General features: G+C 46.7%; 1 protein-coding gene across 4 annotated transcripts in view; it reads left to right on the top strand.

Moving 5' to 3' along the window:
• The window catches only part of STX8 (syntaxin 8), a 206,765-nt gene that overhangs the window by 164,235 nt on the left and 28,393 nt on the right, over positions 1 to 14,137 (top strand). Inside the window, exon 9 of one of the 4 annotated variants that reach the window (XM_070389486.1) lies at positions 11,703 to 11,787. The exons of the other annotated variants lie outside the window; for them this stretch is intronic. Within the exon in view, the coding sequence (XP_070245587.1) occupies positions 11,703 to 11,772 (70 nt within the window). The 3' untranslated portion in view covers positions 11,773 to 11,787. Of the gene's footprint in view, positions 1 to 11,702; positions 11,788 to 14,137 lie in introns of those variants that run through there. 4 annotated transcript variants of the gene reach the window in all.

The following is a 14,137-nucleotide window of genomic DNA, read 5'->3' as shown; positions in this document are numbered from 1 at the left end:
TTCAGATCTCCAGCTCACTCATCCTTCCTCTAGGAAGCCCTTCCTAATCGCCAGGCTGGGGAGTCTCATGTCCCCTAATCCCCAGGCTGGGGAGTCTCGTGTCCGTCTTTCTTTTATACCATTTTCACAGTTGTTATTTAGTCACTAAGTTGTGTCTGACTCTTTGCAGCCCCGTGGACTGTAGCCTTCCAGGCCTCTCTGCCCGTGGGATTTTCCAGGCGAGAATACTGGAGTCGGTTGCCATTTCCTCCTCCGGGGATCTTCCCGACCCGGGGATGAAACCCTACATTGGCAGGTGCATTCTTTACCATCGAGCCACTGGGGAAGTCCATTCATTGTTGTAATTGCAGGGTTTTTTTTGTATGGTCTTTTTCTCCTCAAAGTTGTACCTCCTATATGTACATAAGGATCCTGTCTGTCTTTCACATACCATTTTACGCTCAGTATCTAAATTCTCAAAAAATATTTCCTGCATGAATGGCTGGATGAATGAGAGCACAGTCGTTAGAGATACTTCAGTGAACACCTTTAAGGTGAGTTCACAGGTTAACTGATGACCGTGAGGGAAGAATTTAAGACTTGTTAAGAGGAAGAGAGAAAGGAAGAAAAGAGTCACAAACCTCAAAAGCAGAAGGGTACTTGGGAGCGAAAAAAGAATGTGTATGTGACATTCCCTGAATAAACTGGCCTTGGGATATACAAAGGAGAAAAGAACAAATGTGAGTGGTCTAAGAAGCAGATGACTGAATAGATCAGCCAGGTTTCCAGCGTAAAATAGATGGCATGTTCATCCAGGTGATTTCCAGGGAGTGTGGGTGGGGATGTGGGACCAGCTAAGAGATGCTGGGGCACCAGGGATCAGCCGCAGTGGGAAGCTATTACTCACTCCTGTCAACTCCCATCCCAAAGGAGCACAAGGGGAAAAACACAGTGTTTCTGAAGCTGACTTAGAGCTAGAACCAGAGAAGAGGGCAGCAGACAGGACGTGTGGATATAAGGGGGTACAGAACTGCAGTGCTGACACGAGAACAAATAAACCAGCCTTTCCCTCTCCTGACCTGGGATCCAGCCAGTGCCTCCATCGGCCAACCCAACAGGAAGCTAGAAAGCAGGAGAGCCCAGGGGATTTAGTGTGTGGAGATCAGCCACCTGTATCCCCAATCCAGAGTGCAGAGAAGAGGGGAAGAAAGATCGAGAGAGGCAAATGGAAAATAACCAGCCCAAAAGAGAATTGAGACTCAGGTTTTTTTGTTCATTTTGTTGATAATGGTAAGGATCTTTGTAAGTACATAATTGAGGCTTCCCTGGTGGCTCAGTGGTAAAGAATCCACCGGCCACTACAGGAGATGTGGATTCGATCCCTGGGTCAGGAAGATCCCCCAGAGGAGGAAATGGCAACCTACTCCAGTGTTCTTGCCTGGGAAATCCCATGGACAGAGGAGCCTGATGGACTACATACAGTCCATGGGGTTGCAAAGAGTCGGATACACACGACTGAGCAACTAAGCAACAGCAAGTATGTGATTATATACTGTAGTGATTATTTAAGACTGGCCAATGAGTTGTTTTTAAAAGGCCAGCTTTTCCAAATACCTACCTGTAACTTTACTTTTTAACTTTTCAACTTGCTTTTTCTTTTGAATATATATTTTAATGAACAAGATGTACTCTGGAAATTTCACTCCTCTCCTGTCTGCTTCACTTCCTCCTTCCCCACATAGTAACCACTTTTACCAAGCTTCTCATGTTTTCTCCTAGTGTGTCTTTTTTGCAGATTCAAGCAAATATGCATATGTGTGTGTGTGTGTGTGTCATATCCCTACCCCCCACACTGTCTCCTGCACCGAGCACATACGTTATTGTAGGTGTCAAAGGGTGTGTGATACAGCTGTAGGACAGACTCCCACATGCGCCAGTTTTGATCAATTTTGCCAGATTGCCCTCTGTAGGGTTCAGTCCTTCCATTGGTATTTTATGAAAATTTCTCCACAGCCTTGCTGAAAGTGTGTTGCTCAGCTTTTGGAATTTTGCCAATCTGATGGATTGGGGGGAAAATTCATTGCATTAGGTTGAACCAAGTGAAGCTGCAACGTGTTTCGATCAGTAACATATGATTCTCAAAGCTCCTAGGACTCTTTCCCTTTGGACTGCAGGGTTCAGTTGTTCAGAGCGTGCACTAAACAAGTCTAAACCCCAAGGCTTGCCGTTCATAGGCAGTCATCATAGATGTATTGGGGTCGTCAGATTTATGGCATGTTGTCATAGGAAGGAGCACTTGTTTCTAGCACACACAAAGTCACTGTTCGGGTTAGTGGTGGGGTTACATCCTCCACTCCTTCATCTCTGCTTCGGCTTCATCTTTCCTGCCTCAGACTGGCTTTGTCTCCCTGGTGGAGAACATGACCACTGGCAGCCTCACATTCAAGTCCCCCTTGCTCTGTGGAAGGGTTGCTTCTTGAGAACAGTGAGGAAAGTCGTAGGGAGGTCTTCTTTCTGACCTGGCTGGAATCTTGTATCTATCCCGAAACATGGGTTATTATGTTCAACTTAGCCTGTGGTCCAGGGCACAGGCTGGCTGTTTCCTCTGAAGAGTGTGGAGGTTGGTTGGGGTGACAATTGCTAGGCAGGAAAAATTATAGCTACAGACAAGGAAGATTTGATTAAGTGTAGGAATATGCTATAGTCCCAGATTGGCTGGCTTCAGTTAAATTGCAGAGATGTAACTTTTTCCCCAAGTTGATATATAAATTTCACATAATCTGATTCAGAATTCCAAAGGGAGTTTTGGGGGGGGGGTTACTTGACATCATGATTTTAAAGTTCATCTGGAAAAACAGACATACGTGGTGAGAATAGCTAGGAAAATTTTTGCCCAGTGAAAAGGAATCAGCTTAATTTGTACTATTTTCATCAGTATTATTTTATCATCTATCCTGGGCTTAAAATATGATCCAGTGTTGACACCAAATTTTTTAAGCTTTCCTCCCTGAACAATTTTTATATAACCCAAGGAACTCTGAATTAGGTATCCAGAGATCTAATATCTGATATTCTTACATCACTCAAATTATTCTGTGTATCCGCTGTGCACAAGATGCTGTAGAGTTACATTAGATGCAGAAGCAGACTCCCTTCCCATCCATCACTCCTTCTACATTAGTCTTTTCCAGCCAAAGATGGGTAACAGACATTTTAAGTTTGTCTTTCCTACATATGATTCAGGGAATACGTTTGCCAAAATGAAAAGAGCAGAAAGAAATGCAAAAGATCCGAGCTGCAATTACACAGACACAAAAAATCTTGGCGGGGACTCCCCTGGTGGTCCAGTGGCTAAGATTCCACGCTCCCAATGCAGAGAGCCTGGGCTGGATCCCTGGTCAGGGAAGTAGATCCTGCATGCCTCAACTGAAGATCGCGTGCCACACCTAAGACCTGCTGCAGCTAAATAAATAAAAATAAAAATATTTCATTAAAAAAAAGCTTCTTTGGTTGGTGAAGAGCTTTAGCTCCTGCACACTGTTGAGGGGGATGGTGGATAACATGCATTTTAAACATAAGGATATTTGTGGAATAGCAGTAAGAAAATTGCAGTTGTGCAGAATTTTCCAAAATGCCGGAGCTGACTTGAGCAGGAAAGCATGCATTGACTGCCCTAGCCAAAGGAGGGACAAAGGAGGGGAAAGGAAACATCAGTTCAAAGAATGTTTGCCTGGGAAATAAATGCCGGTCAGAAAAACTGACATTTGTGATTCTGTTTTGCGTTTACAAATGGTCCTCTTCTTGGGAAAGTAAACCCATGATTGAAAAAGAAAGCGGATGTGTAATGCATGAAAATGCCTTTGTAAATACATGTCAGGTCTCATTTCTTTGGCTTTTGAAGCAATTGGAGGCTTTTTCAACTCTGGAAATTTGTTTAAAAAAAAGTAGGCAGGATAAATGTTTGTCTTCTGTGATGTATGTTCATACCATACCCAAGTTCAAAGTTCTTAACGAGATAACCGCTTCGGGGTCTCTTCATCTCCAGGTGCTGGCAACGTTAATTGATGGAGACAAACCTGAGCTTAAAAGTAAAGGAGTTTACGTTACATTCAGAGAAACAGAGAACTTGAAAGGAGGGCTTCTAGAAAGAAGTCACCATGCTCCACTGACTGGAGGCCCAAGTAGTGTAATCAGCGTTCAATAGCGTTAAGAATGAATGCGGAAACGGGCTAGTCCCCTCCTCCCTCCAAATCCTGGGGGTTTCGCAGCTCAAACTCAGTCCCCCAGTTGGCTTTGTACAGGAAGGGCAGATATGGTAAGATTGTGCATTTCTAAGGAACATATGTTTGGAATTAATCAAACCACATTTGCCCTAGCTGAAGCTGGAGTTCAGGAAAACGTGGACAACCCTGGTGAGATCTGAATTCAGGAGGAGAGGTCATGGGGCCCGTGCTAAAACCCACGTCGGAGAAAGCTCATCCCGGCCACCAGGGCACCTGAAGCCCCAGAGCAGATGTGAACCCAATCTGGCCTCAGACGGCCAACCCCCAGGCCAAAGGGAAGTGACCTTCTTCAGCTAACGGGGAGGGAATGAAAGTGAGAGAGAGCCCGCGAAACACCGACCAGAGAAAAACCAGGTGGGGAGGTGAGCCCATCTGGCTAATTGGTCACAGGCTGTAAATCCACCCCCCACCCCCCGCTGCACCCTCCGCGAGCATCTTTCCTTTAAGCCACATCTGCTGTGGCTCCTGAGAAGGACCTAGGTCTTCAGAGGAGAGGCAGAAGGACATTTGCAGGGGTGGATGCCCCTCAGTTTTGGGGGGCTTTTCGGTTTGTTTGTTTGTTTTCCAGCATTTATTTGTTTGGCAGCATCGGGCCTTAGTTGTGGCTCACGGGATCTCTGTCGCGGGGCTGAGACTTAATTGCCCCACGGCATGCAGGATCTTAGTTCCCTGACCAGGGACCAACCTGTCCCTTACCCTTACCCTTCTTATGTGGCTAAGAAGTCACATATGCTGAAATCAGAAGGGTTTTTCCTCTTCCTCTCTCAGGTACCAAGGAAGCTTTTCCAAGCCTATTTCATTGCCTCCTTCAGCCCTGCTTTAAAACGACAAGCTTGTCTGGCATTTTAAGTAGATGAAGAATCTCTCCATTAAACTGAAGTGGCGGGCAGGGTGGCAGGAATGAGATACATCCATCCTTCAGAAGTGTTTTGTCATTAAATCCTCACACCCACCCAGTGTGACAGACACTATCATTATCCCCACTTACAAGCTGGAACAATTAGGAAATTCATTGAGTTCTTGACCACTTGTGTGCTCCTCTGTAAGTGTGTTATGCTTCAGCAAAATTTACGTTTAAGAAAATGAGGCCATTTCAGCCCCAAGAAGTGAAGTAGTGGGCCCCCCAAGGTCACCTAACTGGTATTAACCCTGATGTGAGGGTTCGGCCGTCACCTCCGTGTCACTGTAGAGTCCACGCCACACATTTCATGGTAAATAGTTCACATAAGTACCTGTATTTGCAAGCTCTTACACAGCTAATCCTTCATTTTGTCACTTCTTCATTATCTAAGAAATGTCTCTTCTTTCAAGGGGTTCAGAGTCTAGTAGGGGCAGACAGACTTTTTTTTTTTAAGTCAATAATGTGTTACAGGGTTCTAAGATATAATCTCTTTATGGAAGGGGCGCGTCAAGGAGGAAGTGGCCAGGGTAGAAGAGAATGACCTCACGGAAGAGGTTACTTGGAGTGTTGAAAGATAAATAAGAGGGTCAGGGCGTAGCAAGGTCAAGGCTCCCATGGTCGGTCTGCTTGGGCCGCCGTAACAAAGGGCTGCAGACCGACTGGCTTTAGGCAACAAGAATGTATTGTCTCGTGGTTCTGGAGAAAGGAGGTCCAAGGTCACGGTGCCAGCAGAGGTGGCCTCTGGGGAGACCTGTCTCCTGGAGTTGCATATGGCTGCCTTCTTTGCTGTGACCTCACATGGCCTGTCCTCTGTGAGTACACAGAGAGAGAGAGCGAAGTCGTCTTCTAAGGACATCAGTTCAGTTCACTTCAGTCCCTCAGTCGTGTCCAACTCTTTGCAATCCTATGGACTGCAGCACACCAGGCTTCCCTGTCCTTCCTATGTCTAAGGACCTATCAGATTAGGTCCCCACCTATGTATGACCTCACTTAACCTTCCAGTTGGTTGGTTGTTGTTCAGTCACTCAGTCATGTCCGACCCCATGGACTGTAGCACGCCAGGCTTTCCTGTCCATCACCAACTCCCAGAGTTTGCTCAAACTCAAGTCCATTGAGTTGATGATGCCATCCAACCATCTCATCCTCTGTCGTCCCCTTCTCCTCCTGCCTTCAGTCTTTCCCAGCATCAGGGTCTTTTCCAATGAGTTGGCTTTTTACATCAGGTAGACAAAGTACTGGAGCTTCAGCTTCAGCATGAGTCCTTCCAATGAATATCCAGGGTTGATTTCCTTTAAGACTGACTGGTTTGATCTCCTTGCAGTCTGAGGGACTCTTGAGAGTCAAGTTTGGTTCCACTGTCTGTCGGATTATTTTCATCTGCCTTGAAAATAGTCTCCAGGCAGTAGACTTGCCAGCCAGGTAGAAGGCCCATGCTTAGGGAGAGGGTCAGCGGCCATGACCTTTGAATACCTAGCGATGTCTGAGGACTTAGCACAGTAGCTGAGGAGCATATTCTGAAAAAACAGCCCAAGGATGGCCAGCTCAGAAGCAAAGTCTGCCCTTTTCAAACCAGCCTGCGGTAGTTAGGCGAGATGATGTTACAAGCCCTGGTCAGCTGAAGCCAGCAGTGAGAGCTGCGCTCCCAAGGGGCTCAGTGCGCAAGTGAAAAAGGGGGAGTTCTCTTTCAGGGGGCAGTGAAAGGAGGAAACCTCATCCTACAGGCCTCACTGGAGCTCAGTCTTTTGCAGGTAGCTCGCGAAACCTCTGAGTGCTTTTTTTCCTCTTTATTTTGTCTGCCATATGATTATTTTCTGAAATCTGTGTCTTGTTATGAAAGAGACAAGTCGAATAAACAGATTCTATTTTTGTCCAGAGCCGTTGCTCCGCCAGGCGTTCCAAGTCTGAACCAGGAGGAGCCCTTTGGGTCCTGCGCGCCTGTTAGTCTCTCTCCGGCCACACGGTGGCGACACATCTAAGCCACAGGGGTGGGTCTCAAAGTCCACGAACAGGGAAGTCCCGGCGCCCTGCACCAAGGTTGGGAGTGTGTGTCACTGACTTTCTCTTGCCCTCGTAAGAGGCAGGTTCAGTGTCCACTTACTTGTCATGTTTTTCCTTTGACCACGAAGAGGAGTTGCTCAGTGGACGGTGGGCAGCATCCATGCCCCTCTGGCCTGGTCCTCCTGATTCACACTGCTTCTGCCCGCAGCTCTAAGTCCCGTTCCCAGATTCGAGTTCTGGTCCGCTTAGCTGCATCCTGCCTGCACTCCGGAACACACAGACATGTGAGGAGAACAGCCCTGCTTCCCCTTAGTTCAACTAAGGCAAGGCTGGAGGATTGCAGTGAGAACTACTGCTTGGAAATAGCAGCAGAATATACACAACAGGTTAAATTAGATGGATAAGTTCACAGAGATTGGCTTGCAGACCAAGACTTGGGGATAAAATAGCAAAACAGTGAGCAGTGAAGACCAGCTGGCAAGGCTTGTGGACCATCCAAAGCCACCTCAGGATCCGAGGATCTTGTAGGGCAAACTTAAAGATAGCCCAGCTTCTGTCCCAGGGTAGATTTTATTTATAATTTGTAACCTCTGTGTCATGAAAATGTGGAGTAGCTTACTATAAGACAGGGTGCGCATCTGTGTAAAGTCTCAAAGCTGCTAAAGGAAGAAATTTAAATCGAATTTACAAGAATGTACGTAGAATTAATCAAACCAATAAACTGAGATCACATTGAAAGTGAAAGTTGCTCTGTCGTGTCTGAGTCTTTGTGACCCCATGGACTCTACACAGTCCATGGAATTGTCCAGGCCAGGATACTGGAGTGGGTAGCCATTCCCTTCTCCATCTTCCCAACCCAGGGATCGAACTCAGGTCTCCCGCATTGCAAGCAGAGCCTCGCCAGCTGAGCCACCAGGGAAGCCCACGTTGGAGCCTTAAATTTAGCACCAAGACTAGAATCCAGGGAAACATAACACAACAAGGGAGACAGGATACATGACACAAGACACCATCTAATAGGAAAGAAACAAACTTTTTCCCAAGAAAGGCAATCTTGCTCCTGGTACCAAATATTTATCACTGTAACTGGAGCATATAATTCAACAGTGATTTTATAGAGCTCACAGCTCTTCTATTTGTTTGATAGCAATATGTGTTTGGGTTGATACTCCATTTAGATCTGACGAAATCCCTGTCTTCCCGGAATTTGTCTCCACACCCACCATGCTGTGTAACATCCCCTTCTTATTTATTTATTTGGCTGCGTCAGTGGGATTAGTTGTGGCACGTGGGATCTTGGTTGCGGTGCCGGGACTCCCTAGCTGTGGCTCACAGGCTCCAGAGTGGGAGGACTCAGCAGGTGGGATCTTAGTCCCCTTAGACCAGGGATCAAACCACGACCTCTGCATTGCAAGTCTTGCACCTCCCAGGAAGGCTTAGCACAGCCTGACAAGAAGGGTATGTTTTCTGGACTGTTCCCCACCTCTCCTTTCCCAAATGGGAGCTTTTGGTGGCATGGTCAAGGTGTTGATCTACAAGTGTATATATGTTGGGCATATGGGAGATGATTAATTACGAATCGTAATATAGAGAACCATGTGTGGCCTGGATTGAGAAGATGGCCATCCACCGGAAATCCAGGACTTAACGGAGCGGAGCTTCCATGACCGTTCCTCATGATGCGAGGTTTCTCTGCCTTTGGGGAGGAGGTGAATGCAGTTTGGTTTGCACCTGGGAGAGCTGTATTAGGATGTGTGTGTTGTTAGGTTATTGCAGTTTTACACGGGTGTGTGGATCTGTGTGCCCAGACACACCTAGGCTCGCTGGGCAGCCCAGGGGAGGCTGTCATGGGCCTGTGCTTCTCTTCTCTGGAGCCCAATACTGTGTTTGTTCCATGTGGTCCCTGTTCTGGCCACACCTGCCCTCGCTTCCTGTGCCAAGCCATAGCGGTAGGCATTTAACCCGGACCCCAGTCTGGTGATGAGTCAGAATGACACCTAAGCATGGTTTACAAAGACAGTGGTCCAGGGTGCCTTTCCCAACAGAAAAGGGAGGCCAGCCATTACCTGCCCTGCTAGCCCTCCCACTCCAAAGGGAAGTCCCCTCTGTCCGCTGTTTCTTCTATTTTGCTCCTTGTTTCTAAATAATGTGCTTGTACTAATACTACTCGATTGGATTGCAGTTCTGGGTGTTGTCTGTGAACTTCCTGCTGTGGAAGACGTTGCACTTACACTTTCCCTCTGTGCCACCAACAGCATTAAATCACAGTTGTCAGTTAAATCACTACTCAGCATTTTCATCTCAGCTGTGTTAAATATTTTTTTGGTGGTGATGCCAGGGAGCAAACTCAGAATGTATTAATGTTTTTAGCTGAACCATGTAGCTTACTATAATCAGATTTCCTTTCTTACACACTGTTTCATTCTTCCTAAACTTACTGTTATTTTTTCCTCCTTTGCTGTTCATAATGCTTGCCCTAAATTACTTCAGCGCTGAGAAATCCCTATGGATATGGTGAAAAGCACATCAAATGACCTGTCTTTTTAATGTTTTCCTTGGGGCTCAGCCCTTTTGTAGCTGAAGAATATCTTTATGCTGCTCCTTGCAGTTGAGCAATTGACCACATCTACAGAACTTTAGGTTGCAGGCAGTTTGTGACTGGAATGTTGTAGGCGTTTTTCATTGTCTATCTTTCCTTGTTGATTCTTGAGCCAGGTTGACCACTGCACTTGGTCACGTGCCCTGTTTTCTCTCAAGAACTTCCCTTTGGCCTGAGGCATCTAGATTTCAGTGGAAGCCTTCCAGTCCAGTCTCCCCTGTACAGCACTGTTGTGTTGGGTACTCGGCCGACCCTTCAGTCTGGAATTCATGCCTTCACTTCTGGGCATTTTTCATTACATTAAAGTCTTGCTAATTACCCCCTTGGTTTTTTTTCTTTTTTCTTTCCTTCTGGTACATTCATTAGATGGAAAATGGGCTTTCTCATTTCCTTCAAGAAGTTTGTTAGCATTTTTCATAAACTATGAAAACCCAAATGAATTTTTACACCAACTCAGTATTTTCTCTCCTCTTTTTCCTGTCTTTGCTTTTTGTTCATCTTGGGAACGTTTCTTCAAAACTTTCTCCTGAAATTTCTTTTTTGCTGCTGTTTTTTAAACTCTCAAGTTTTCCGATTTCTTAAATGTTACTACTGTGTCCTAGTGTTACAGATACAAAGCATTTTATACTTCTGAGCATATTAATGATTGTTTCTTTGCTATTTTCTTCTGTTCTTTGCATTGTATCTTTTTACTGAATTCTTTTTTCTGGTTTTTTTTGGGAGGAGTATGTTTGGAGTCTCATTTTTCTCTTTGGTCAGGTATCTAGTGATTCTTGTCTACCCATTAATATTTAAGAATGAAGCACTAAAGAGACATCTGAAAGTTTTATATGCGTGGATGGGGCATGTAGAGTTGTCGGTCTCACAAGAGATTATCAGACAAGGAGTGGGGTCCCTACATGCTGGCGTCTGTAGGTCTTTTCTCGTTGGTTAGTCCCTTTCTGCTGAGAAGGGGCCCTGTGGTCTCCTGCCTGGTGAATAGAGGCTTAGCTGTTAATGCCGGGGAGCCTAATATTGGGGAGGCCGCATGCTCTTACCTCCCATGTGAAAATGTGTATTTATCTTCTGCTTTCAGCCTCTCAACTCCTCCCTTCCTCCTCCTGCACCTGTCGCCTCATGCTCAGAATCCTCATCCTCTCGTCCCATTCCTCCACTGGCCCTCTTTCCCAAGAGGATAGTGCAGAGGTTGGTTATGCAGGGTGATGGAGGGATGTGAGGTAGAGTGGGTCCTCGCGTAATCTTTGACCAGCCCCGCTGTTTTTGGCTCTGTCTTCAGGAGTACCTGGTACTACCATCCCTAGCCTTGAGAGGGATCCAGCCCCATAGCCAACGTCCTCTTCCCAGCCCCATCCCTACTCACTTGTTTGTTTCAGCATCTCCTCTCAGTCCTTCATCACTTGCCCGTATGCTTTCCGTCATCCAGCACCGTGTTGATACATCTGATTGGATGTCATTTTCTCCCTTATTATTTTGGATCACGGGTTCATGCCATTTCTCCCCCTAGAGATGGAGTCCTGGGCAGGGCAGAGGTAACTGTGAGTTTGGCCGTGTTTAACGGAACCAGCCCATCACATACCTTGTACCCTCCAGTCTTCATTGCAGTCCCTGCTGTAGGTAGAAGTACTCCCTTACTGCAGATAAGGAACCGGGAGTCCCCCGCCCCCACCCAGAGGCAAGGCCCTTTGTCAGGGTCACTAGCTAATCAGTCACAGAGCCAAGGCTTGGGCCCAGGTGTGTCTCTAAAACTCACACTCTTCCAGCCACATCACACTTCTGATTCTCCAGGGCTGCTCAAGGATCCCTTCTTAGCACACTGCACTATATCCATCAGGACCACATGCCACAGGCAGTCCCAAGGGGCCGTGTCGTTCAGCTCACGGGCCGTTTTTCCCCCTTCTTCCCTTTGTTTCCTGAAGCAATTATTTCTCTATTTCATTTAAAGACCTGGCCTCTGCAGCTGCTGCGGACAGCTTAGCGTTGTCTCAAGGTTGAAGACAAGAACCAAGCCGTGAGCTTACGAGCCATCAAACTTGAAAGATGTATTGAGGTGAAATACCACTGCAAAGCCTCCCCACCAAACCTTTTCTTTTTTTCCCCTTAAGTGCCTTTTTTCTTTCCAAAATGAAAAAAGAACCATTTGTACTATACATGCATAATAAAATCCCTCCAGCTCACACACATAAAAATGTTCGGTTCTGGCGCTGCTCAAGACAAGATTTTTTTGGTAACTGCCCACCCCACCCCAACACAGCAGACAGTATAGTCTTCCGAAGCCAAAATAATTGCGTGTCTTACAGCAATACTTTGAGTCAAAGATCAGCGTATGTGTGTGGGCTGAAACACGTGCCTTTCCTTCTCCCCTCCAGAGAAGAATCCTGTCAAATAACATTGTTTTCATACCGAATATTTAAGTTGCAAATGTGAGCCATGTGGGCAGGGGTTTGAAATCAAGACAGCTAAACTGTGAGGTGCTTATGGAGTTCAGCATTTGCAAGAAACATAGTCTGACTTCACGGGGAAGCATGTAAGAGGCGTTTTTCATCCTCTGTATGATCTCGCTTTATTTTTTCCCTTCTTCCTAGCCTTCCCAAGTCCGGTATTTCCCTTGGCATTCTCCAAGAGGTCCGTATAGTTATTGGCAAATGTGAAGCGCAGTGATGCGAGGCTTCCAGAAGTGTGTTGCAGCTTTTTCAGCACTGAGCAAATCAGTCACTTTTGAAGGGAAAATGTGAAGGTATTGTTTGTGTTTAAAGTGTTTGTTTTTCTAAGCACAAGTGCCTTAGCAACTGTACGTGAAGACAGGTTTATTTGAGCAGAATTTGTAGTAAACAGGGTGTGTGGTTATGACCCAGCGATGGTACACCGAAGTGTCTCATTTGCGATTTGCAGGCATACTATAACCAGGCCGTGGCCTTTCCCAGAGACAGTTTGCCGCTCCGTGTGTTTCCCAAAGGTGATTCTTGCTTCAGAGGACCAGACGTCCACCCATCGGTGTTCTAGATCTGCCCCATATAGGGTCAGGCCCTATGGCCCACAGTGCTTTGGACTGAGCCCTGGCCTCCTGGAGGCAGGCCTTTCAGAAACAGCCCATCCAGTGTAGATCCAGGAAGCAGTTGGGCCTGGGAAGACCAAGGTGTCCCCGATTTCCCCCTTTGGATTATGACTTTATTTTTTCTTGGCCATACCACATGGCCTGTGGGATCTCAGTTCCCTGACCAGGGATTAAACTGGCACCCCCTGCATTGGAAGCTCAGAGTCTTTACCACTGGACTGCCAGGCAAGTCCCCTGGATCATGACTTAAGTTTTTCCTGATTCTGTTGTTTTAAGTCAAGTTTGGCCGCTTATCAGCAACCAAAGAGATGTTTCTTACAACCCAGATGTCACCTGAGGCACTCATTAAAAATGCAGATTCCCCAGGGGCTTCCCTGGTGGCTGAATGGTAAAGAATCTACCTGCCAATGCAGGAGACACACATTCAATCCCTGATCCAGGAAGATCCCACATGCCTAGGGGCAACTAAGCCCATGCGTCACAGCTGTGGAGCCCGGGAGCTGCAACTGCTGAAGCCCACGTGCCCTAGAGCCCATGCTCCGCAACAAGAGAAGCCATGGCTGTGAGAAGCCCGTGCACCACAACGAAGAGTAGCCCCCGCTTGCGACAACTAGGGAAAGATTGTGCTTCAACAAAAGACCTAGCACAGCCAAAACCAAAAGGTAAAGAAAATTATTTTTTACAATGCAGATTCCCGAGTCCAGCCCCAGGCTTTACTGAAGCTGGCTCTCCGGATCCTGAGGCCTGGAAATCAACCTTTCCCTCCTAGCTCCAATGACTTCCCCGCGGGTCTGGCCCCAGTCCTTGCCCCCTTCCGCCCCCCCCCCACCCCGTGCTTAGGCAAATCATATTATCCAGGACCATATGTTTTTCTTGTTGATAAGGATCACATGATGCTATTATTAAAAATACAGATTCTTGGGCCACATCCCAGAACCACTGAATCAGGATTGCAGGGGTGGAGGGGAAGGGTGACTGAGAAGCAAGGAGCGTGGAACCTAGTATTCCAGAAAACTTCAGATCCTAAGGTTGCCTGCTGGAAACCATCAGAGGGAAGAAACCAAGCCCCATTCGTGCCTTTGAAAGACTTTGCATATATTAATAAAAACATAAAACCAGTGCGGGGGATTCCCTGGAGGTCCAGTGGTTAGGACTTGACACTTGCAGTGTCAAGGTCCAGGTTCAATCCCTGATTGGGGAACTAAGGTTCTGCAAGCCACACAGCTCAGCAAAAAAAAAAAAAAAAGAAAGGTGAATGACGGAGAATAACCCAGGGAACCAGGGTCTTTGGGCCCCTGACAAATCACATCAGAACTTCTCAGAAG

This window comes from Bos mutus, chromosome 19 (assembly GCF_027580195.1).
Source record: "Bos mutus isolate GX-2022 chromosome 19, NWIPB_WYAK_1.1, whole genome shotgun sequence".
In the NCBI taxonomy this organism is placed as follows: Eukaryota; Metazoa; Chordata; class Mammalia; order Artiodactyla; family Bovidae; genus Bos; species Bos mutus.
Note: the sequence above shows the minus strand (reverse complement) of the source record. Positions and strands in the feature narration are given on the sequence as shown.